Source organism: Eretmochelys imbricata, chromosome 9, assembly GCF_965152235.1.
Source record: "Eretmochelys imbricata isolate rEreImb1 chromosome 9, rEreImb1.hap1, whole genome shotgun sequence".
Classification (NCBI taxonomy): domain Eukaryota; kingdom Metazoa; phylum Chordata; order Testudines; family Cheloniidae; genus Eretmochelys; species Eretmochelys imbricata.
This window is the reverse complement of record NC_135580.1, coordinates 49,054,663-49,081,537: the sequence shown is the minus strand read 5'-3', so window position 1 is coordinate 49,081,537 and position 26,875 is coordinate 49,054,663. Positions and strand designations below refer to the sequence as shown.

Genomic DNA, 26,875 nt, shown 5'->3' with positions numbered 1-26,875 from the left:
TACTGTGTTAAACTACTAAACAAAAAAATAAACAGAAGGCAGCATTTTCTCTTCTGCAAAGTTTTAAAGCTATAGTAAGTCAATGTTCAGTTGTAAACTTTTGAAAGAACCACCAAAACGTTTTGTTCAGAATTACGAACCTCCATTCCCAAGGCGTTCATAACTTTGAAGTTCTACTCTACCTTCACATTCAGATGCCTTCAATGCACTCAAAATTGCTTTGCAGTGGTCTGAAGGACAAGAAAGCAATCCAGTGTGCCATACCTACTATATTTAAGAGGTTCAATTAGCAGCTTTTCTATTTCATTAACTCCTCAAAAACTACTTAGTTTGTAAACTAGGGATTCTACTGTATCTAGAGGCTCCAACTTAGATCATGCCCCTGTTGTGTTAGGTATTGCTCACACACTAAAGCAGGTGTTCCCAAACTGTGATATGCGTACCTCTGGGGGTATGCGAGACATCTCTGGGGAGTACATGGAAGAAATTGTGTAACGGTGGATTTTATTTATTGTATTTTCATAATACGCTACTCAGACGAAGCTTTAAAACTCTGTGGGAATTTGTTATATTAAATACCGTAGTTAATTTACTTCAAGATGTACCAATGAGAACACAGAGACGCTGAAGTACAAAGTCCTCACCTCCAATCACCGTACAGCATGGATTCAGTTGCCCAGCAAATGTCCAGCCTAACTGAGCTCAGAACTTATTCAGGGTGGGTTTTTTCAGTTGTATATGTCGGGCTATAACTATCTGTACATAACAGTGGAATATGGACAGATGGCTAAAGACAGGTAGTGTTAAGAAGAACAAAGCATCAATGATGAGAAGGGCAGGGGTACGATGGCAGATCTGGAAGGGGGTACACAATAAGAAAGTTTGGGAACCTCTGCCCTATAGTTATACCAGTATATTTCTATCGCTATAGTTGTACTGACAACTCTTCATGTGAATGCTCACTCCAGAATTAATGTCCACATAGGGAGTTATACTGACAGAGCTACAGCAATACAATTATAATGGTATAGTTATGCCAGAAAATTTCACCATGTAGACAAGCCCTAAGAGACAGTTCCTACTCCAAAGAGCTTAAATCTAAATAGACAAGACAGACTAGGTGGAAGACTTATTCTGATTTTACACATTGGGCACAGCTATTCTAGAAGGGATCTAAAGCCCAGCAGCATCTGGGGCACATCCTAGGAGCGGGAATATGGCAGACACTCTTGAATCAACTTTTACCCTCAGCAATTTTTCATCAAGAAATTCCAGTTTCTGACAGTAACTTTGAGTAGTATGGCCTAATATTTATTTTAAATCCTTAACTTTTTTCTGCTTCCTTGGTGATGTTTAAAAAGAGCTTTTCAGCTAGTCATTTTTCCCTTTGCCCACCACCAGAACAGTGAATGTGAGTATACCTACTTTATCAAATGCACAAAATACAATACACTGAAGAGAGATTTCTCTCAAAACTTTAATTACTGTAAGTGTTCCTTATAATTATGGTGTTTTAAGACAAATGTTATTTCCAAGTTGACACTGTCCCCTTGGTCATATAATGTTAACAATTCTTAACACAATTAAACAAAAGTAAACTGAACTTATGCTCTGTAGATAATTGGTTTGTACACTGAAATGGAATCATTTGTAACATTTCTTACATTTATTTTTTAAGAACAGTTTGGCAATCCAGTACAAACGGCAGCTTTGGCACTCCCTATTGCCATCTACATATAAGCACTAACAATATATTTTAAAAGATAAAATGAAAAAAATTATTAAACTTCATCATATTAAAGTCATAATTAAGGCTGCGTGTCTGTAACAGAGATTCCGTTACTTCCATGACTTCTTCAGCAGCCAGTGGGGCTGGCTCGGGGCTGTCTGAGCCAGGCAGCCCTTGGGCAAGCAATAGCAGCAGTTCAGGTGTGGGAGGGAGTTCAGGGCTCGGGCAGATGGTTGGGGTGTGTCATAAAAATAAAGGGAAAGGTAACCACCTTTCTGTATACAGTGCTATAAAATCCCTCCTGGCCAGAGGCAAAACCCTTTCACCTGTAAAGGGTTAAGAAGCTAAGATAACCTCGCTGGCACCTGACCCAAAATGACCAATGAGGGGACAAGATCCTTTGTTCCCCCACCTCCAGATTTGAAAGTGTTTGTCTGTCTGTGTGATGCTTTTGCCGGGAACAGATCAGGAATGCAGCCTTACAACTCCTGTTAAGTTAGTAAGTAATCTAGCTAGAACATGCTAGAGATTTCCTTTTGTTTAATGGCTGATAAAATAAGCTGTGCTGGATGGAATGTATATTTCTGTTTTTGTGTCTTTTTGTAACTTAAGGTTTTACCTAGAGGGATTCTCTATGTTTTGAATCTGATTACCCTGTAAGGTATTTACCATCCTGATTTTACAGAGGTGATTCTTTTAACTTTTCTTTAATTAAAATTCTTCTTTTAAGAACCTGATGGATTTTTCATTGTTCTTAAGATCCAAGGGTTTGGGTCTGTGTTCACCTGAACCAATTGGTGAGGATTCCTATCAAGCCTTCCCCAGAAAAGGGGGTGTAGGACTTGGGGGGATATTTTGGGGGAAGACATCTCCAAGTGGGCTCTTTCCTTGTTCTTTGTTTAAAACGATTGGTGGTGGCAGCATAGGGTTCAAGGACAAGGCAAAGTTTGTACCTTGGGGAAGTTTTTAACCTAAGCTGGTAAGAATTAGCTTATGGGGTCTTTCATGCAGGTCCCCACATCTCTACCCTAGAGTTCAGAGTGGGGAAGGAACCTTGACAGGGTGCAGGGCAGCGCTTACTTCGGGGGGGGGAGTTGACAAGAAGGAGTGAGGATGCTTAAGGAAATAGATTCAATATGACCCAGCCACCCACAACAAAAACATTAACTCGGGAACCTATCCTTGCAACAAAGCCCGATGCCAACTCTGTCCACATATTTATTCAAGTGACACCATCATAGGACCTAATCGCGATTATTATTGCGATTATTGCAGCTAATGCATCAGGGGCTCGTTCACCTGCACATCTACCAATGTGATATGTGCCAGCAATGCCCCTCTGCCATGTACATTGGCCAAACCAGATAGTCTCTACGCAAAAGAATAAATGGACACAAATCTGACATCAGGAATCATAACATTCAAAAACTGGTATGAGAACACTTCATCCCTGGTCACTCAGTAAAAGATTTAAGGGTGGCAATTTTGCAAAAGAAAAGCTTCAAAAACAGACTCCAAACAGAAACTGCTGCACTTGAATTAATATGCGAACTAGATACCATTAACTTGGGTTTGAATAGAAACTGGGAGGGGCTGGGTCATTACACATATTGAATCTATTTCCTTAAGTTAAGTATCCTCACACCTTCTTGTCAACTGTCTAAATGGGCCATCTTGATTATCACTATAAGTTTTTTTCTCCTGCTGATAATAGCTTATCTTCAACTAATTAGCCTCTCACAGTCTGTATGGTAACTTCCAACGTGTGCGTGTTCCATTCTATGCATCTGATGAAGTGAGCTGTAGCCCACAAAACCTTATGCGCTAATAAATTTGTTAGTCTCTAAGGTGCCACAAGTCCTCCTGTTGTTGTTCCACTTTGTACCGAGCGGTTGTGACACCCTGAGTTCCTTTCCCAGACCTGAAGAAGCACTCTGTGGGGTGTGAAAGCTTAAGTTGTTCCCCAACAGAAGATGGTCCAGTCAAAGATATCACCTCACTCACCACCTCTCTCAAGTATCCTGGATTCACTGTGGATAACACAACATTGGCATTGCCAACCACAAAGCACAGGCTAGTACCCTAGAAGCGCACACACGTCAATAAAACAGCTGTGAAGACTCGTGTGGCTTAGACCAAACCCAAACCTTTTACGGGACACGAAAGCCGCAGATGTAAGTGGAAGTAAACACACAGCCCGAGCGGAGACTCCTGCCTCTCCCTTCGTCTACACGGGCCCCACCCAGACAGGTCTCCCCCAGCAGCCAGAGCCCAGGCTTCGCCTCACGCAGAGCGTTACCCCAGGGGAGTCACAAACCCAGCCTCACCAGGTCACTTTTGGACTCCAGCTCCCTGTCCAGCTCCCCGCCGCTCAGCTTCGGCAGCGCGGCATCTTGGCCCAGCAGCGTCCCCAGCTCGTCGGCGGGCCCCGGGAGAGAGGCGCCTTGCTCCGCGCCGAGGCTCTCGGGCTCCATCTCCAGCTCGTCCGGCACCTGCGCCTCGCCCAGCCAAGGACCGGCCGCTACGAACCGCGCTCGCTGCCTCCCTCAGGCTCGCCCCGGGCGGCCGCCGAAGCCCGCTTCCGAAGGGGGCGCGCTGGGACGTCGGCTAACGCGCGCCCGCAGATGGCGCGGCGGTGAGCAGAGCCCGCGGCCCGGCCAGCGTCTGAGCCGGGTGGGTTGCTGTGCCTGTGGCTCAGGCAGCAGCACGAGGGGCCCGGGGGCAGGAGAGGCGCCGCGCCGCTGTGACGGGGGAAGCACCGAGCCCGGCAGCAGCCACGGCCGGGCTCCAGAGACCCCGCGACCGGCACCAATCCAGCGGAGTGGACACGCAGTGCGCATGCGCGCGCGCGCCTCCTCTGTGGGCAAAGAGCAGCTGCTGCAGCAGCAGCGCTCATGCGCCTCTCCCCGCCCCTTACAGTCACGCCCCACCGCCAGGGCCCGCCGCCTATAGCTGCGACTCGCTGGCCTCCTGCGACCTAGCCACCCTGCGGGACCCGAGTCACGCGCCTCTCCTGCCCCTCCCCACGGAGGGGTCCCCACTGCGCAGTGCAGGGCCGGGTGGGGGATAGGAAAATGCCCAGCACCTAGTGGGGGAGCCCTCCGCGCAGAAAGCAGCGCGGGGGAAAGCACCACGCAGCGCCGAGGCAGGGCAGGATACTGCACAGCCTTGGAGTGGTAAGAAATTGTGAAGCGCTCAGTGTGGGGGCAGGACGCTGCACATCTGTGCCTTGCTCTTCTGCGGGCCTAAGGAGCACAGCTGGGCTGCACCAGCTAGGCCACTTGACAGACTGTCCCACCTGATTGGCTGAAGAAGCCAGCAGGTCTCTTCTTAAACCCAGCACGAGGGTGCCGGCTGCCTAAGAATACATACCTCCCTATGCTCCTCTGGCCTGCTGCAGCCTAGACCCTGCCCTGCTCTTGTTCCAGGCCTGTCGCAGCCTCAGAATCTGATAACCCAGTTCTGAGCTTCCAATTCCTGACTGTCTTGCCCTTGGATCTGGTAGTTGGACCCCTACTTTAGTTCTGAGACCTGGCTTCAATTCCTGATTCAGATGCTGCCTTGGCTCTGACATGCAGACTCTAACTCGGGTTCTGACCCTTTCTCCACCCACTAGGCCTGGCTGCTGCTTTGCCCACTAAGTCAGACCACCCATGATCCAGTCTCCTGGCAGTTTGAGCAGACCAAACAAAGGAAAACAAAATCTGACACAGGGTCCAGGCTGACAGCTAGTTTGGATCTGTCCCGGGCCTATATTCCCCTGCTGGAGATAGTGGATACCTTACAGACCCTGCCAATGTAGCTGGCTGCATTGCAAGCACAAAATGCGCTGCAGGACAGGCCATGGCATCTTTGGCTCATCTTTCCACAAACCAAAGAGTCCCCTGCCTGACAAGTTTAACAGCCAGACATATGTTGCTCTGGGAATGGGTAGTACCCACAACCCAGGATAGTGGATGATCAGACGCAGTGTGCTGGGAATGGAAGGTGCCCACACCCCAGGCCAGTGTTTGGTCAGCCACACAGTGCACTCAGAACAGGCAGTGCCCACACCCTGCAGCCTGGGCTAGTCAGACACATGGCACAGTGGGAACAGGCAGTGCCCACACCTTGGAACAGGGATTGGTCAGACACACAAATTTTGTCATTCTGCTCAGGACACCCAGAGCTGTAAGCCACTGTGTTATCCATCTGATTTAGCAAGTGTTAGCTTTGCTGGAGACTAGATTATGTGTCGACTCTCCAGCACACAAGTCTGTCCACCTCACCAGAAAACCCCTTGAGACTCTGCCAGTTAAATCTTGCCTTGCAGGTAATAGTGAACCCCAGTTCCGCAGAGATATCTCAGTGTCCAGTCCCTCTCAATGGACAGTTACAGAAATTAAGTTCGCTGCCTCTAGAAAGACAGAGCACACACCATCCTGGATGCACATATCACTTTAACAAAACAGCACTACAGTTATTTATTGTAAAACTAAGAATAATTTTATTAACAAAGAACACCAATTAAAGTGATACATCTGAGATCTGGGACACATCTGGTTCCAAACCAAACCCACTTTCTAGCGACTACAACTTTATCCTAGCAAGTTACAATCCCTTTTCTCACTTACATAAAGCTACCAGTATCTCTAGCCCTTCTGGCCATGAGACTTAACATTCACAGACTCCGAAAGTTCCCTAAGTCCCCTACATGATGAACTAAGGGGTTCTCTCCCCTTCTTTTTAAGGAGCAGTGAACCTTTGAAATATATTCTTTGAAGTTTATACCCCAGACTGAGTTTTTCTCCCCTGCTGGTGTGCAGGTGCCATGCTGTCCTTATCCTCTTATGAATTAGCTCTTTCTGTTGGTTTGATCAGTTTGTTTATTTTAGATATGTACTTTCATTGTCCCTAACTTTCAAAAGGCCTCTGCTCCCCTTGGGAAACCCGTGTTCTGGTCTCTCTTGAAAACCTGGCTCCAAGTCAGAAAGGGGACAGGGCTTCATTGGGTGCCGCTGAAGTGGCGCCTGTCTCCATTCAAAGTAATGTCAGAAAGTTTCTTTGATGCAAACATCTAGGAGAGAGAGAGAGATCACATCCTCATCCTCCTTGTCCCACATGTTTCTGTAGCTCTTCATTTGCTTCCCTGTGCAAGGCCCCAGGGATGGTGCCGCTTACTGATGGTGTATGCTAGGTGTTTCCATTCACAAAGAATAACCAGAGATTTGTTAGATGAAGGGAAACCAAGAACTGAAGTAAAGTCCATGAGAGAGCACAGAGCTGCATTTGCCCAGGACACAAATAGCAGCAGATAGGGTGCCCTGATTTTGATTTTTGTTCCCAGTGCTTTTGTGCCATAATAAAAGCATCCACACACAGACTTGCACAGAAATAACTGAAGGTGTGAATTAAAACCCAATAAGTTATTTTGATGCAAATGAGTGTAGAGAGACCTTAGGGTTTGTCTAGACTGGAGCTGGATTGCTAATTAACCTGAATTAACAAACAGGATTGCAAATGTTAGTATAGACAATCCACAGATGTGTGTTTGCACCGGGGGTCCTGGTCCATGACTGGGACATCTGGTGCTATTGCAATACAGATAGCATCATCATAAACCCAAGTGGTTTATGCTTGGACTCAGCCTCGGGCAAAGCAGGGAAGCCACTTGGAGTGCAAAGCTTTGGTTTTGTTTTTTAAAGAATTCTCTAGGTGAGGCCCTTTGGGTTGCCATGTCACAGGTTAGTAAAGACAAAGGGCCAGATCCTGAGCTGCATAACAATCCTTTGCATAGTGTTTCTGTTGGAGGTGAGAGAAGTGACATCTCCTGGACCCAGGGCTGAAAGTAACTTATAGGACTTACTGGTACGCTGGAGTCCTGAGCAGGGGGCAGGGCCTTTAAATCCCCAGGGCCCTTTAAATCACCGGCCTGCAGAAGCTGCGCTCTCCCAGTACAGTCAGCTGTGTACCGGCTCTTGCTGGTACGCCATACAAGACCGTACCAGCTTACTTTCACCTTTGCCTGGACCTCCACTGGTGTTTTGAACAGGGAGTGCACTTTGTCACAGAGCTGTTGACTCCACCCAACCACACAGTGCAATTGTGTGGGGGGAGAGCTGTGGTGGGCAACACTATGCTGCTTAGAGGGAGTCAAGACTAGAAAAACCTCTGAGGAACTTTAAAGACCTGCATAGTCTCTCTGCACTGGGCTTCCCTGGCAAGAGGGAATCATGCTATCTCCATTGCCTCAAAGGTCTTCCAGAGCTCTTGCATAGGCTGTAGGATCTGACCCAACATGTAGTGTGCCAAAGAAAAAACAGAGCAAGAAATATCAGACATTGAATTTCTTCATTAATGCCAGTTCATAAACACATTAGTTGTGTGCAAATATCTTCAGAGGGAGGATCAAAAGCAGCACAGTATGTAGAAGCAGCATGTATAAAAGGCAAAAAGACATCTCTAAAATTCCTCCTCTGCTTCAGTAGGATAATTGAAAGAGCAGTCCAAGAAGATTAGGGGCACATTAATCTACCAAGGAGAAAAAAATTAATAATGTGCAAAAAAAAATTTAAACAACTTATAGCAACTTCAAACAGATCTGTACAACCAAACAGTGCAAGATTAATTTTGGTCTTTGCATCAATTAACAAGGTGTAGTAGAAGGAAAGTGTCTTATACTCTCACTGCTCTGTGCAGATGAAATTCAATCCTGACAAATGCAAAGTAATGCACACTAGAGAGTAAATGACCTGTTCCTACTTATGGGCAATACCTAGGCATCACTCTGAACAGTGTGATACAATGGGAGAGTGCTAGAGGGGAAATATAGAACCTCAAGGCTAATTAAGGTGTGGTTCCCTATAGACTAGGGAAGGTGGCTGCAGGTTAATTGGAGCACCTGCAGTCAATTAAGGCCCTGTTAGGAACCTAATTCCCCCCCCCCCCCTTTGCATCAGGCAGACAGGGGAGGAAGGAGAAAGAATTGGAGCTTGGAGGTGTGGTGTAAAATTTGGAAGACCTGAGAATTGAAGTAAGGGAGACCCTGCCCAGCAGGACAGGGAGACTCCCGTCCCTCCAGCATCTAAGGACTGAGGGTAACCCCACTTAAGGGGGGTGAGGGTAAGAAACCAACAGGGGTTCAGAGGGGCTGGGACTCAGAGTGAGGAGCAAACCCAGACCCCTCCCCTGCTTCTCTCCTCTACCACCTTCCTGAGCTAGTAGTGGGGTCCTTGCCACCCAAGAGCAGGGGAAAAGGGGGGCATCTTAGCTCTCTGCCAAGAAAAGCGTAGAACCCACCAGCCTAAAATTGGCCATCTTGCCACAACAGATTGATGAAGACCTCTGCTTAATGCCAAGCAGCAGTCAAAACATGTTAAATGCTCAAGAAATGGAAAATAATACAGAGAATATTTTAGTGTCATGATATAGCTCACTGGTACACCCTCACTTGGATGCTGTGTGCTATTGTGGTCACCCATTTGAAGAAGGATGTAGCAGGAACAGGGGGCAAAATGGAAAGACTGGTTAAAAAAGGAGACAAATAGGAGGGGCTATGATAGAGGCTTACAGAATAATGAATAGGATGAAGAAAGTAGAGAAGATGGCTTTGTTCATCCTCTCTTGTTAGAGAAGAACAGGGGGATAGTCAATGAAACTGACAGAGCAAATTTTAATACTGATAAAAGGAAATATGGCTTTACGTGGTGCATAGTAAGCATGTGGAGCTCATTGATGCTGCATGTTCTAGTGGCCTGGAACTGGGTAGGATTCAAAAGAGGATTTATAGGGCTAATAGGAACACCTACAGTTACATTTGATATGATTTATTAAAATGTAAAGTGGGATCTTAAACTGCCATGCCACTGGGTACATGCTACCTGGCCGTGTGTTAGGAAGACATTTCCTCTAGAAGGAGGCTAGCCCATAACTGTCCACAAGGGCAGTGGTATGCAAACTTTTCCAGTTGCACCCCTCCATTACTGTGCAGCCAAGGCTTCCTCAGCAGAGGAGCCTGGGCTGAAGGTGGAGCTGGGGGCGGAACTGGGGATGGGGGAGGAGCTGGGGGCAGAGAGGGAATGAGGGCGTAGCTGGTCTGGGGGCACAGAGGAGCATAGGGTGGTGTGGGGTTGGGGGAAGATCTGGCCTGAAGGTGGACCAGGGCTGAATGGGGTGGGGCAGGGCTGGGGGGTGGAGTGGGGCTGGAAGCACTGTGCTCCCTCATTGTGGCAGGTTTACTTACCCAACTAATCTTCCTATTCTTCCTGAATGATGGTGGCATCTTCTCCTTCCTTGGAGAGGGCTTCATCCTTAATCTAGCAGTGAGAACACATGAATGAGCAGTGATTGCAGGATTCACACCACACTTAGTGACCTATCACACTCCATACATGTGCCAATCATAAACGCCCCAATGTGCCACAGCAGAAAGCTAGACTGGATCCATTTGCTTCTTGCTGTTTTCAAGGTAAGACTGTTCCGCAATGACCAGCCTTAGTCACTGGGCTGTGCAGCAGGGTTCTCCATAGGTGCAAAGCGTGCAACTAAGGAACTAGCTGCCCAAACCTCCCTGTTTGTTCCTCAATCATGAGAGAAGGAAGCGCCGCCAATAAAAACCAGTAGGAGACAAGAAGCAAAATCTGGTCACACAAGCCCAACTTCCCAGGCAAGAGGTACAATAAACCCAAGAAATGTAGTTTCCTGAGAAACACACCTCCCGCTCTGCATGTCTCATGTGAGGCTATCTTTTGAGTAGCAGAGTTGCAGACAGAGTTATTTCTCATTTATTAACAATACCATCCATTCAAGAGTCTTGCTCTTGGGAAATAAACAGCTCAGGGGATGTGCCAAAATAAAGAGAATACTAATAAGCAAGTGGTGGAGCAGCTGGGCTAGTGCTGGAGCTAGCTAGGTCTACAGTGACACCAGCACAATTCCTCAAAGGGGATTGGCTCAGGCCTCTCCTTTGAGGATCTCCTATGACAACTCCTGTATGGGAGCAATGTACAAGGTCTCAACACTAGATTCCTTCACTGTATTTACCATGTTCTTCTGCCTGCACTGTTTGTACTTCCGGCAGACTCTGCACTTTTCCCAACATGCTGGCTATTATCTGTTTTTACAGTCATGTCCACACCTCCCACACAGTTGTCTGGGCTGTCTATTTGGGGCAAGGTTTTGGTGCCCTTTCTTACACTGATTGATTTTATCTCGTTTTCCTCTCCTGTCTATCCTTAATCCTCCATTATGTGACATCTGCATATATGGTTTCTTGGCTCTCTTCCTGCAATTTTGCTGATTTGTACAACTTTTTCTAAAGCTCACAGTCTCTCAGCAAACCCTCTTCCCATCTCTGCAGTCACCATCCCAGAGCACCCACTTGTGGCGTGACCCAGCATTTAGGAAACTCTACTTGGGTCCTTAGGACTTCAGTGGTCTGGTATGGTGGTGACTTGGCCCTATGGCCAGGTCCCATGATTGATAGCCCGAAAAGGGTGGAACTATGTCCCAAACAAGTAGTGTCCAACACAATACTGGTACTCAACACATCTTCAGTCTCACCCTGCTTCCAAAGCAGCATCTCCCCAAGCTTCCCCCTGGAGTCATGCTTCTTTTTCAAGGTTCACCACAGGAGTTAACACTACTCCTGTAGCTTTCGCACAGTTCTCCCTCTGCCAGGCCCTGCCCACAGAGCTTTACCCCCAGACCACTCCTGAGTCTCTTGTTCCCCAAACCTCTAAACTCCTTCCTTTAAACTCTTCCCTGGGCCTGACAGACTCTCCAGATGTAATCAGCTGGGGCTAACAGAGCTAGTTAACCCCTTCTTGGCCTGAGTGGGGTTTATACACACCACCACAGATGTGCAAATAGGTTAAAAAAAGCCCATCATGACCATGTCTGAAATGTCAGCTTCATTCTGTGAGCTGGAGCCCAACTCCAGAAACAGCTTCTGGAGGATGACAGAACTGGTGGACGTTGCAGTGGGTGTGCTTATTATACCCTTGGCCAAGGTAGACAATCCTCGTGTGCTCTCTACCAGGGACAGCTTTATGAGGAGGAAGGGAACCTTTCTTGCGACAACATGCCAATATATTGAGAGCCCTGATTACCACTACACGTTCTGCTCCTTGTTCTAAAACCTTCCTTTCTGCTTCCAGCTGGTCCAGGATCGTTTTCTGTAACAGTGGTGCATTGGCTCCTCTTACAACAGCTACAAATTCTCCTCCCTGAAAGGTATTACAAGGCAATCAATCAGATGATATGCTTACTGGTGACAATGTTGTTTATTTTTATTACTCCCACTAAAGCAGTTGAAATGCTAAAATCAATTTTTATTTTGAGGACAGTATTAATTATGGCAAAATCCAGGTTTAATTTAGTTACTTGAAAAAAATACCTCCACCAAAACTGAACGGGAAGTGGTAGGTGAAAGCAGTTAGTTATTTAGAAGCATGAGCATTGATTTATTTTATTAGAGGAGAAAGGCTGAATCAGGAAAAAGCCACTCATTACTTGATGCACTGACATCCATGGAGGAGCTACCTAGAACTCATCAGCTGCATGGAGTGGTGCTGGGTATTACTCTAAGGGGAGGGATACGGTCAGGTTTTCTTGTCTAGGTGGGGGATACATTGCTTCCAACCTGATCCCTTTCTATTTGCTGAGGCAGATGAGGGGGAAGGGTGTGCAAGCTGGCCCTGGCCAGAACAAGAAGAAATGATGTAACAACCTAATAAGTATAAGGGCCCTGCAAGATTTTCCTTGAACTTACAACAGCACAGGTAACCCAGTGGTCAGACTCAACCATTAAGCCATTACACATCTGTGCCAGGAGCTGAGTGGTGGCATGAACGAGTCTTGCTATAGTGTACAGGAATTTGATAGTATCCCTTTAAATAGCTTGTGAGTCCTCTAGTGGTGCTGTGTGTTCTATGTTTAGAAACCTGCTCGAGCAACATGTATGTAGTCAGTAAACATGCTGATTTGGACTACAACATGCCCAGCGGTCTCCATCATGTTAGGTTTGTTGAGTAAAGAGCAAAACAATATTTCCCCTGGGCTTTCTGGTCCTGGGTTCTTCCAAAAGACCATGGGGCACACTGCTAGCATACCTGGGTGGATAAAAATCCATTAAAACTGGATTTTCCATTAAATTAAATGCAGATAGTTTTTTTTTTAAATAAACCTATTTAAAATTAAAATTGAAATGACAACTAATGCTAAGGCCTAAATTTCTTATATGCTAGTAAAATCAGTTAAATTAAATACAAAACATAATAGTAAGCAGTACATGTTTGCTGCCAAATTTTAAAGAAAATCAAAACACAAAACTGGAAGACACTGACTAGGCACCTGGAACCAGAGTCTGATGAAGTGCCAAACCAGCTTTTAACGACAGTAGCCTCTTCTGTAGGTGAAGAGAGAATGCTTTCTTCATTTCAGTTTATGCATCTAGTTCAGTTCAAAGTTAAGAAACCAAACAGGAATTGGAAAAGCATGCAAGCTTGTTTCCCCGTTCCCTGCCCCCCACATCTATAAATATAAACTAGGGTGAGAGGATGAGATCTACTATTTCTAAAATCTTGAATAGGACATGATGACCAGAAACAATCAGTTCAGTTAAGTACAAATAATACTTTCTTTAATAATTCAGTTTTACAGGACAAACGTGTTTTGATAAACTTTTTCCTATGTATTGAGCAGTTTTAAGGTAACTTTATTTAATAACAAAACCTTTAATGCTGTCTGAGTCCATTTGTAACTGAATCTGAATTTCCATCCAAATAGAGCTTAACACAAATGACAAGTAAAAAATTAATCATCGTCTAATAAATAAGAAATGCATCATTCACAATTTTCTAAGATAATAAAAATGGGGAAATTAAGAGGGTGAATAAATGTAAATTAAGTTATATAATTGTTTAAATAATGTGTATAGATACTTGTATCATCCTGGCTAGCAAAAAGAAGTACCAAACTTAGTATTCAGAGTAACAGCTGTGTTAGTCTATATTTGCAAAAAGAAAAGGAGTACTTGGTTAGTCTCTAAGGTGCCACAAGTACTCCTTTTCTTTTTGCAAACTTAGTATAAAGACTATATTTCGTTGCAAATCAACATGTTTGAATTGTCACCAGCCAAAGAGAATCAACCTTTCCCTAGGAAAATAACTAAAAACTACAAATGTAAACCACAATTGAAATTGATTATTTAAATCAGTTTCCTGCTTGTGGATTCAAATAGTTATTTAAATAAGTGATTTAAATTGTTTTGCTTTAAATCAATCCACATTGTGGCAGATCACAGTCAGCACCCTTCCTGTTGGGGATGATTGGGAGGTCCTGAGTACCACCCCCACTCCCCAGGGACAGAGCTTACTCAGCTCCAGGCCAGGAAGGTGTTCTGCCAGAGAGCCCTCTTTCCTACGGTGCCAGGAAATGAGGGCAGCATCTCTATTCCCTCAGGGTGAGCCATTCAGCCTGTGGGAATAGGGAAAAGTTCTGTTCCGTTAACATGCTGTGTATACAACACCATACTCCAGTTTACCATCATCTGCACAAGCTTTCCAAGTGCCTGTCTCCACTCATCTGACCTCAGCTACTCGGACTGTCCAGCACTAGGGAGATAGAAGAGAGGTGCTAACACTGCTCAAGTGACACCTTTTAGATACACGTCAATAGCCAGTGAGCACACATTCTCATGATATAATTGAGACATGTATTGCCTATTGGCAGATGACAAAAGACTCCTGCAACCCTGGTTCTTCACTGTCCCATTGTCCATCTTCAGTTATGGCCTGAGCACAAATAGTGCTGCCCTGGGCCCTCAGCATGGCTGTAGGTACAAGTCAGTGAGATGCTCTATGGTAGGGTTCTTGCCATTTGTGAATGAACTAAAGAGGAGGGAAGCAAATGTTCTCTGGGAGCAGCTTGAACCATTTCACATAGTAATGGATGGAAGGCCATGAGTAACAAGACAAGGTGAAACAGGTGCTCCAAGTTACTCTCTCACTAGGCACAGACAAGGGGACACTTGAGGAGATTTAAAGACAAGGCCCTGATTCTCAACTATGTGGGGTTTTAATAAGTGGCCTGTGGGGCTCATTGCACAGGATATCATGGAGGCCAGGATTCAGAAAGAACATTCAGATGGAGAATGAGACCATCCACTCTTACATTAAGGAGGGTGATTTTGTCCTTTTAAAGAAGGGATACACACCTTCATGCTTCAGGGCAAGAGTCAACCCTGACTGATGAGGGATAGGAAGAAACTTGCCCTATGGGCAGGTTATTCTATAACTGCCATTAGCAGCATTCTAACACCTCCCTCTGATGCAGCTCATCCTGGACAATGGTGGAGAAATGACACCAGCTTAACTGGACCTTGGTCCTGATCCAATATGAATATGGCAAATTCTATAGTCCTGGGGAACAGCCCTCCTATATCTCTCTGAATCATCAGTTCTTCATCCCATTTCAAAATTCAATTACACATTTATTTCCCCTCACCTATACAGTATATCTTAATATCTCTCTTGTTCAGTTATTTATTAATAAAATAACACTGTAATTGGATTATTTACAGCTGCTCTGGAAAGCAACTTAGGACAGAGTGTTCAAAAGATAATAACTGATTGGATATGATGATATTATGTCCAGATGGTGGGTACATTATAAATACCTAGACAGACACACAGAAAATAAAATGACTATCATGCATGGCAGCATTTGGGATAGATAAATCAGGTTGCATTCAGGATAGGATTTTGGCACCAAACTGATTAGCAAAGTGAATGAAAGAGATGGAATATATATCCAGGAGCTGGAGATCAAAAATGCAAACAAGGCATCTTTGGAAGAAAGTGATTGTTTCAACTGGTAAGGTTTATTATTGTGTCCAATTTTAAAATATTTTAACTTACTGCATAAAACAGAAAGGTAGGTTCACATTTTCCTCTGTAGTTCTCTAGAGCATCAATGGAATCTACTTCAGCCTAAATAAAACGTAAAACAAATAATTTGGCTGTATCAAAATTTTACATTGTAGAAAAGTAACCATTTTAAAAAGTGTTGAGAAATATTTTTGCCTATTAGTGTGAGGGTTTGGAAAAGGTTCTAAAATATGCTTTTAGATATATACATTGCTTATATTAAGCTCTTATTTTAAATGTCACTACCAATTTGTTCACTGTGCAAACACCATCGTTCTTTAATAAAGGTGCTAAGCACCATTTTTAAAATTATCCCCTATAAGATGTACATCCAGCCTCCGAATTAGCTTACTTGCATTTTTAAATAACTTTTAAATGTTTTAATGACTGAAAGGAAGGCACAGCCACACATGGGCATATAAGGGATGATTGGCATATCTGATTTTTAATCCCACTCCCTATGGGACCCCACTGGAAACACCCCCACTCATTGTCCCTATTAGCAATCATATTTTGAGAGCTATTCAGCCAACTGAGCTATTTAATATGCACCATATTGATTCTCTATAGTGCTAGGTTGTTAATCAGAATGTTGTGTGGTACTAAGTCAAATGTTTACAGAAATCTAAGTATATTATATCACCACAGTTACCTTGGTGAGTCAAACTTGTCGTCAAAGAACAATACCAAATGTGATTGATTAGGCGTGAATAAGACCTTGTTGATTAGCATTGCTTATACTTCCAAATATGATAAAATACATAAAATTAGTCAGAATTAAAGATGTGTTGAGACAAATTATCCATTTCTTTATGCATAATAAGAAAAAAGTGTTTGTGCACAGTGAAAGGTTTGAGGTTCTGACCTATTCATGTCCTTGCTTTTCAGTGCCTGAGTTTGTAAGTAATATGATAGGCATGTACCTTAACTAACTTCTAAAAGGAAGATTTTATATTTGGAATGTAATTAGAGAGTCCATTGGAATGCATACCCACAAGGGGCTGAGTTAAGGTTGCACACACATCCTTAACTTCAGCATTTCTCAACTTATGAGTGCTTCACTTTGCCAATGTAGTGTTCCTACAGCATAGCTGTATGTCTGTGAGAGGGAAGACAGGGTAACAATGTTATATTATTGAGTACTGTTTCTTAATTTATATTAAAATGTAGTCTCTCCCATTGTTCAAAATGGGATACATGTTTTCCTCACTGGTGATATTGTTGCTTCTCACTTTAGGCTCAGATTTGAGATGTTCAGTATTGTATAATGCAATTCTAATACATTTATAAAGAAAATGTGTGTTTTAAAAAAAATCTTTCCATTTGGAGAAGGAATAAGAACTGAATAGAACAGTAATAGGCCTGGCCCTGCAATTTGTATCCATGTAAGTTTCCCCATCCTCCCATAACTAGCCCCAGGAAATCAGTGGGACTACATGTATGCGTAAGAACTCCTGTCTTATGCACACATTTGCTGCCTATTGCAAGGACAAGTGGCTTCAGCATTTCCTTGTCTGTTGATTCCGTAGGTGATTTGGTACTTTTGAAGCAGACACTATTCTGAATTACATCTTACCACGGCAAAATGCAGGAGGTCATCACCAAGCTCATTCCTTATTTTTCTGAAAAGGTTCACGACTGTTCTGCATGGACCACACCAGCCTTGATACACATCAACAACTACACAAAGGAGAAGCTGTGTCAGTAGGGTTATGCAATGACAGGATGGGGACAGTTCAGAAATACTGAGGACAAGCACATACAAAGAACTTGGTCAGTCCAGCTTTTCACTCCATTTTGATTGTACTAATTTCAGATTATGCAGGGTCACTTGGGCAGTGAAAGGGGGAAATTTCCAAATGCAGATGGCCAGGAAGCAAAATCACACAATTCACTTTCAGTCTAGAAGTGTGGGTCAGGTGTTCCACACCCAGATAAATTATTAGAAAAGACTGCTTGTTGTAGGCTCAAATATTGTTTGTTCATAAGACATAAAAAGCAACACAGGAAAGCAGGGAAGAGTAGTGGCATGGGAAGAACAAGCACAGTACCTAAAAAGATACTGACAAGTCAGATTACGGCCATGAGTTGGTAAACTGATGAAAGTTGAGCTGACAGGCAAACTTTAATTATTTGGTTTGTTCCTGTTCCTTAAAAAAGGTTATGCAAAAGGGATGTGTATACCAAAGAGCTCTGTTTGTTTGCTCTATTAATGCTGTGCAATTTGGCCTCTGAAAAATCTTGTGTATGACAGCAGCACTTTCAGAACATTATTAATCTTCACACACACATACACACGCACATGTTGACTCAACATATACAGATTCTGTAAGGAAAAATAGCTCTTGGACAACATTAAAGTTGAAACAGCAAGCCCTCAGAAATTCAGGAAATCAACCTTAACTCTCCCGCCTTGTTTTTATCTTTTACAATAGGTTCTGGCTGAAATCAATAGAAATAATTTAGTGAGACAAGGTGGGTGAGGTAATAGTTTGTATTGGACCAATTTCTGGTTCAATAAAAGAAATTACCTCACCCATCTTATCTCTCTAATATCCTGGGACCAAGAAGGTTAAAACATTACTAGAAATAATTTGTCCATTTAAATAAGAAAACCAGTGTCCTTCCCTATAATTAGCACTTCTGATAATAGAGGGCAGCACCTGCTCTGGACATTACTCACTGTTACAGGGTGTGCTGACCCTTTAAGGGGGCTGGGGCTAAGCTGCACCTGTTGTAAGCATAGCTATCCCCCAGGTCAAGGAAATGGGCGAAGTCATATAACAAAGTGAACATGTGGTTAAGAGCAGCCCTGATGGGAAAAAGAGAGCACTCATGGTTCAGTCAGAGAGGGACTCCAAGAAGAACAGCTGTGGGAGTCAGAGCTCTATAGAATAGTAGGATGATATATGGAAGGGCTGGGAGTACAGGAAGAGGGGTTGGGAAGGAGCAGCGGGGTGGTTGAGGCTACAAAGGGGCAGAAAGCCCAGTTGTTTAGGGTTCCCAGGGTGGTAACCTATAGTAGAAAGCGGGTATGGATTCCCCATATAAAGGGGTGCAGCAACTTGCTAGTAAGGGGAGGACTGAGCGGCTGTTTATACTGCCATCTAATGAGGTGCTGCAGTAACCCCTACCAGCCAGGGGAAGATTGAGAGGCTGAGGAGAGCCCAGGGGCAGGGCAGAGGTGGAAGAGAAAACAGACCCTCAAGAAGGAAGGGATGGGACCAGCTGATGACTGGGGTGGAAGACTCTTCAGTGTTGTGTTTGCCTGGACTTTGGTACTCTGAAAAGGGCAGACTTTTGGGGGTATGGCCCGGGAGCTAAATCATCTCAGCAATCAATCCATGCTGCAGGTGAGGGGAACCTGAGGCATCAGATGGGCCTGGAGCCAGACTGGATAGGTTCCTGTTACACTTCCAAATATATACACCTTCTCATTGAACCTCAGTAGAGGCAGCTGAGTGTTTTCTCCCCTTTGACTTTCAGACTCTGCTGTCCTGCTGCAGCACTGCGTTCCAGCTGAAGGGGTGCAATTCCCATGCTGGAATGACATCAGCTAGGCTGGTAAAACTAAGGCCTGCTCTAGAAAAAAAAGTTGCATTGGTTTAACGAAAGGTACGATTTTAAATTAATTTAGTTAAGCCAGTGCAAAAGGTATGTATGTGTAACGCCAACAGACCCCGGTCATCAGCGGGTAGGATCAAACTTGGGACCTCAGTGCATCAGCCTCTACCGCATGAGCTAAAAGCCAACTAGCTGTTAGCTAAGACTGTAGAGCACACTCATTCTTCTCTCTCTCTTTCTAAGTGGTCTCAGTGCCACTAGATGGGACAACACCACACCCAGGAGGTGTGTGGATTACATATGCACACACTGAGGATGGTCCAAGTGATGACCCATGGACTGGATCCAGCCTGCAGAACAATACCATCTGGACCGCAGATGTGTCTGTCCCCCAGCAGACCTGCTCTACAAAATAGCGTCCTATATGCAAGGTCACTCTTCATGGAGGATGCCACTTTGTAGAGCAAAACGCATCCTCCATGCACCATGACCTCACATACAATGTATGCGTGAGGTCATGCCAAATGGAGGACTCCATTTTGTAGAGCATTTAATTCTGTATGTGGCCACAGAGGTGCCCCCAAACTAGCATCCAGCCCACAGGACTGAAAAGGTAGGACCACCATCTTATGCCAATTAGTAACAGATTTAAATTAATCTGAGCAAGCCTCTTAAACAAAATAAGAGTGTCTATCCATCCTTTTGCACCAATTTCACTAAAATTGGTTTAAAAAATTATTTAAGTTATTTTATTTAATGATTTAAGTTAAGTTAACTGGTGCCACTTTCTCAAGTTACAGTCTCAGATAAGGAATGAACTCTCCTAAATATGCATCCTTTGGGCTAGCCGCTACTCAGGCTAACTCTGAGGAGGTTAGGCATCTACAAGTGATACTGGTTGAAAGCTGAAGCACGGACAGTCTCAGTCATTGCAAGCTTAAGTTGATTACTGTCTTATGACAAGAAACTTTGCAGAAATGTTTGTATTGCTGCTAGTTTTGGGGAAGCTGTTGCAAACAGCAGGAGTGTGTAACCTCTGCCTAGAGTCATTGCTCTAACTAGAGTCAATTCCTGGGGCAGGTTTCTCCCTGACAGACTGAAAGGGGTTTAGATAGAGTTGTTAGATTAACCTGAGTAAGAGCAATTTCAGGTGAAGTATCATGAAGGATCCTCAAAAATGATGTCTAGCAGATTGTGGAGCAAAATCTCAAACAAAGTGGTAAAGTCATTTCAGGCAAGACACAGCAACTGAGTATCTACAGCAGCTACCAATGCTGCATGGGCAAGGGGACCAGGATGACCTAAAGACATCTCAACCATGTTCATTTTATATCACTCTGTTTGTTTCCTACTCCCCTGCCTTACAAGGAAAGTGGCACACCTTCATTTCAATACTTTGCTGGTCCTGAGTGTTTGTTTTGAAATTAAATGCAAGTGATCTGAAATGTTTGCTCAGTCCTTACCTATCAGTCCTTTGAAACCCAGCATTTCCTCCCAAAGCTCCTGGTTATTGACAGTAACCTGGGGTAAATTAAAAAATATACATGGTAAGTGTGAAGAGTAATAGATAGCAATATGCGATAACTGTTTATTTTACCACAAAACAGTTTCACTTTTATATTTAAACAAGTCACAGCAAACCATGACACAGGAACAGCTGGAAGAAAGGTTCTGACTATAATACTCAGTATCAAAGGGTCTCTTACAATACCCAATGGGATGTTAATACCAAGACCCACTGTTCTGGAGTACCCGAACCCCCCAGCAGGACTCTGGGTGTGTGGTAGGAGGGAAAGAGCACAGCTGTCTCATCTCCTCCCTTCAAGTAGATATATGTGGGTGCTGGCAGACGTACCAGGATGGGAGTACTCTTGCCACTACTGCCTTTCTGACAGGGGAAGTGGGTACTTCTACTGCTCCTAAGGGAATCTGGCCCTTGTCTCTCTGAGAGGGGAGCAGAACCCCAGCCACTGTCTCTTCAAGAGGAAAGGTCATTGGGCAGGGTTCTGCCATGCCAGATTTTAAGGCAGAGCTAGTGGACAATCCACCCTCTCATTCAGACCTGTCCAGCCCCCTCTTCCCATTCTTGATCACACAACACCCTGCCGCAATGATAGCTGTTAATTATGTGGAAAGTCACGTGCTTACAATTGTCCTTTAACATAGTAGCAGCTGAAAATATGGCCAAACCAGCACCATGTGATCATCCAGCTCTCTGCAGACCACGTGGAACACAATTCAAGAACCCCAGAGCTAGAAAAGAGCACATGGGCATGTGTGTCTGGTAGGCACCAGTGAAAATTTCCCCATGGAGAAGTATGAAGTCAGCATTAAGGATCTGTATTATAGTGTAATTGCGAGGAATGTAATGTGTATTATGTTACTGTACATGCGGTATGGGACTTATTTATAGAAAGGCAGCGTCTGTCAGTGAAAATGGTGAACGTAATGTGTGGTGGTAACATATGTTGAAGGAGGATACTCTACCTAGACACTTCTTGGCTTTTATGGGTTTGGGTGGATGTTCCTTTTAGGCAACCCTCACTGGGTGTTGCTTGTTTGTTTCTTTGATGGGAAGTTCTTGGTTTGTGAGAATTTTCTTGGTTTTTTGAAGCTACATTCAGTAGAAATGACACAGGCCTTTCCTTTACACAGAAATTATAGGTGGAGCTGGAAATTTTCTATGCCAGGTAGGTCTGCCTCACACTCTTATTTATTTATTTATCAAGTTTCCACAAATGAGATTAGGAAAAAATACATTTTGTCCCTGTTACAAAATTTGTATAGTTGTTTTGTTGAGATGATCTAGTGCATCCATGCTTTGCAGCAAGGGCTTGAAATTTAGCAGGGATGTACCTTTTGCTTTCTTGGTTTAAAAAACAAAAACGCCCAAATTTGGCCAGTTTGCAAAATCTCAGTTTGCACACGCTCACTGAAGACTTGTTAGTGTGACAACTGAATGCTCTGAAGATTCCATCTGTAGAGAGCATGCTCCAGCCTAAGGCTGCAGGGGCTGAACAGGCCTTTGCCTGCAACTGCTACAGGCCAGTGTGGCACCAAGCACAGAAACTGAAAGCATGAAGATTCTCTCCAGTGCTTTCAGTGCTCCTCCTGCTGGCCTGTGGAAGAGGATGCTGCCTGATTTGAATGCAGGTGGGACAAGGACCGGACCTGGGGCAGTAGCAAAATGAGTAGATTAGGACAAGAAGCCTGGAGTGGGGTAAAACTGGGACTGGGAGGAGGAAGACTAGGACTGGGAGCCAGTGGGAGGGGACAGAGATGTGGGATGGGGGGAGATCGACTGGATTACGAGCTGGAGGATGGAGAGAAACTGGGACTGGCTGGGGACAGAGAGTGGGACAAGAACCTGGGGTGCAGTGGGGTGAAATTGGGACTTGGATAAGAAGTCCGAAGGAATAAACTGAGGCAAGATGGGCAAGAAGATTAGGACTGGGTTGAAGAAGTAGGGTGGGTAGGGGGAGTTGTGGAGGAAGAGACAAGACAGGGAAAAGCTGGAGGGGTGGGGTAGAAGTGGAATAGAAGAAGAAGGACTGTGACCTCCAGTGCACACTACCTTCCAGAATTTGGAATGGAACTAAAATTCTTGAATCTCACCATTCCTTTCGTGACTGATTCAAGTAAGAGAATAAAAGCCTAATATACTGTTATTAAGTAGCACGTTACTTCTTCAGTATGAGTGGTAGAAGTCAGAGCTGTGCAGCAGAAGGTCCCAGTTTCAAACCCTGCTGACAACCAAGCAAACCCTATTTTACCAAGCCCCTGAAAGCTGCTTGTTTCTGGACTGGGGCTGCTATTTAGAATCATAGAATCATAGAACAGGGTTGGAAGGACCTCAGGAGGTCATCTAGTCCAACCCCCTGCTCAAAAGCAGGACCCATCCCCAATTAAATCATCCCAGCCAAGGCTTTGTCAAGCCTGACCTTAAAAACTTCTAAGGAAGGAGATTCCACCACCTCCCTAGGCAACGCATTCCAGTGTTTCACCACCCTCCTAGTGAAAAAGTTTTTCCTAATATCCAACCTAAACCTCCCCCACTGCAACTTGAGACCATTACTCCTTGTCCTGTCCTCTTCCACCACTGAGAATAGTCTAGAACCATCCTCTCTGGAACTACCTCTCAGGTAGTTGAAAGCAGCTATCAAATCCCCCCTCATTCTTCTCTTCTGCAGACTAAACAATCCCAGTTCCCTCAGCCTCTCCTCATAAGTCATGTGTTCCAGACCCCTAATCATTTTTGTTGCCCCTCGCTGGACTCTCTCCAATTTATCCATATCCTTCTTGTAGTGTGGGGCCCAAAACTGGACACAGTACTCCAGATGAGGCCTCACCAATGTCGAATGGAGGGGACTATTTCCACAGTCAGGCATCTTCCCAGCCAACCAAACATCACCACTGATTAAATTTATCCGTTTTATTTGGGTGGTTTTCTTGTAAGTTAAGTAGAAAATATCCATTTTTGAAAAGTAGAGCTAGAAGACTTGAGGAGAAAAACAGGGTGTGAACTTCAATGACGGGATATTCATAGATTCTCAGGCCAGAAGGGATCACTGTGATCGTCTAGTCTGACCTCCTGGACAATACAGGACATAGAACTTCCCCACAATCATTCCTAGAGCATATATTCAGAACAACATCCAGTCTTGATCAAAAAATTGCCAGTGATGCAGAATTTACCGTGACCCTTGGTAAATTGTTCCAGTGGTTAATTACTCTCACCATTAAAAATTGATGCCTTATTTCCAGTTTGAATTTGTCTAGCTTCAACTTCCAGCCATTGGATCATGTTAGACCTTTTTCTGCAGGATTGAAGAGCGTGATATTAAATATTTGTTCCCCATGTAGGTGCTTATAGACTATAATCAAGTCACCCATTCAACCTTTTTGTTAAACTGAACAGATTAAGCTCCTTGAGTCTATCACCATAAGGCATGTTTTCTAATCCTTTCATCATTCTTGTGGCTCTTCTCTGCACCCACTTCAGTTTATCAATATCTTTCTTGAATTGTGGACACCAGAACTGGACACAGGATTCCAGCAGCAGTTGCACCAATCCCAAATACAGAGATAAAATAACCTCTCTACTACTACTCTCAAGTTTCCCCTGTTTATGTATCCCAGGATCCCATTAGCTCTTTTGGCCACAGCATCACACTGGCAGCTCATATTCAGCTGGTTATCCACCATCAACCCCAGATCTTTTTCAGAGTCACTGCTTCCCAGCATAGTGTCCCCCATCCTGTAAGTATGGCCTACCTTCTTTATTCATAGAGGTATACATTTACATGTAGCTATATTAAAATGCGTATTGCTTGCTTGCGCCCAGTTTACTACCTGATCCAGATCACTCTGTATCACTGACCTGTCCTCGTCACTATTTACCATTCCCACAATTTTTGTGTCTGCAAACTTCATCAGTGATAATTTTACATTTTTCTTTCAGGTCATTCATAATAATGTTAAATAGCGTAGGGCCAAGAACTGATCTCTGTGGGACCCCAGGGATCCTGCATATGTTGTGTATGAATTTTGAACTTGGTGGGTATTATAGTTTTCATGCAAAAGGGGTACAAAGTTTTGTGATGTACCATGCAAGATTTATGCGTGTGATTTTAAAAATTCACATACTTTTCTAAGAGTACTTTCCACTTTTAGTTGTTTAAAACAAGTAATTGTTTCATTTCAGAAACATCAAGGTCCTACCAAAGCAAATGCCCTATTCCACTTTTACCCTAGACCCACCATCAGTGCCTCAGTAATACCACTAGAACTTAATATTTGACTGTTCACTTTGGCCACTGGACGGCAGGATTTATATTAGGGTCACCCTTCCTGCATCAGTAAAGATTATGCCGTTATGGGTTGAATTTTAAATTCAGTTCTTAACATTGTGTTTTTTGAGATGCTCAATGAAGTGCCTGTCTTCACTGTGGCTAGTGAGCCATATGCAGATGAATACACATTGGTATCAGATCAACTCCATTTTTTTCAAGTCCATTTGGCACTGTGGAAACAAAGATGGGATGTTTCAGAGCAGCAGCCGTGTTAGTCTGTATCCACAAAAAGAAAAGAAGTACTTGTGACACCTTAGAAACTAACAAATTTATTTGAGCATAAGCTTTCGTGAGTTACATCACTTCATCGGATGCATGCACTGGAAAATACAGTGGGGAGATTTATATACACAGAGAACATGAAACAATGAGTGTTACTATACACCCTGTAACGAGAGTGATGAGGTAAGGTGAGCTATTACCAGCAGGAGAGAATAATAATTAATAATAATTAATAATAGTACATAGTAGAACATAAGAATGGCCATACTGGGTCAGACCAAAGGTCCATCAAGCCCAGTATCCTGTCCTCTGACACTGGCCAATGGCGGGTGCCCCAAAGGCAATGAACAGACAGATTATCATCAAGTGATCCATGCCCTGTCACCCAATCCCAGCTTCTGGAAAACAGAGGCTAGGGACACCATTCCTGCCCATCCTGGCTAATAGCCATTGAGGGACCTATCTTCCATGAATCTATGTAGCTCCCTTTTGAACCTCGTTATAGTATTGGCCTTCACAACACCCTCTGGCGAGGAGTTCCACAGGTTGACAGTGCGTTGAAAAATACTTTCTTGTATTTGTTTTAAACCTGCTACCTATTAATTTCATTTGGTAGCCCTTTGTTCTTGTATTATGAGGAGGAGTAAATAACACATCCTTATTTACTTTCTGTATACCATTCATGATTTTATAGACCTCTATTATATCCCCCCTTAGTTGCCTCTTTTCCAAGCTGAAAAGTCCCAGTCTTATCAATCTCTTCTCATATGGACGCTGTTTTATACCCCTAATCATTTTTGTTGTCCTTTTCTGAACCTTTTCCAATTCCAATATATCTTTTTTGAGATGGAGCAACCACATCTGCACGCAGTATTCAAGGTGTGGGCGTACCATGGATTTACATAGAGGCAATATGATATTTTCTGTCTTATTATCTATCCCTTTCTTGATGATTCCCAACATTCTGTTCACTTTCTTGACTGCTGCTGCATATTGAGTGGATGATTTCAGAGAACTATCCACAATGACTCCAAGATCTCTTTCTTGAGTGGTAACAGCTAATTTAGACCCCATCATTGTATATGTACATTTAGGATTATGTTTTCCAACGTGCATTACTTTGCATTTATCAACATTAAATTTCATCTGTCATTTTGTTGCCCAGTCACCCAGATTTGTGAGATCCTTTTGTAGCTCTTCGCAGTTTGTCTGGGACTTAACTTAAGAAGCCAACACATAACACAGCCAATCTGTCGAACTACTGTTCTTGTCTCTAACCCTCTCCTTAAGTCAAAATAGTGGAAAAAGTACTGGCAACTGTCCTCTAAGACCACATGCTGACTGCTGATAGCCTGGATCACACACAGTCTGGTTTCAGACCAGAGTGTAGAACAGAGACAGATCTTGTGGCACTAAAATAACCTCCTTATAGTTATTAACTTAGATTTTGAGGCCAGAGGGGACCATTTACTCTAAACCCCTGCATGATACAGGCCAGAATTTCACCCAGCAATTCCTGCATCAAGCCCAGTACTTGTGGTTGTACTACAGAAGAGTTAGAAAAACAGATGACCACAATTAAAAGTCTCCAGGTGATGGAC

The 26,875-nt window shown here is 43.9% G+C and overlaps 1 protein-coding gene across 3 annotated transcripts in view; it reads right to left on the bottom strand.

The window, feature by feature from the left end:
• The window catches only part of VPS8 (VPS8 subunit of CORVET complex), a 229,822-nt gene extending 225,352 nt beyond the window's left edge, over positions 1 to 4,470 (bottom strand). For all 3 annotated transcript variants that reach the window (XM_077825651.1, XM_077825653.1, XM_077825652.1), the window contains exon 1: positions 4,057 to 4,470. In XM_077825651.1, coding sequence (XP_077681777.1) covers positions 4,057 to 4,203 — 147 coding nt within the window. In that variant the 5' untranslated portion in view covers positions 4,204 to 4,470. The remainder of the gene's footprint in view (positions 1 to 4,056) is intronic.
• Between the last annotated feature and the right edge of the window lie 22,405 nt (positions 4,471 to 26,875).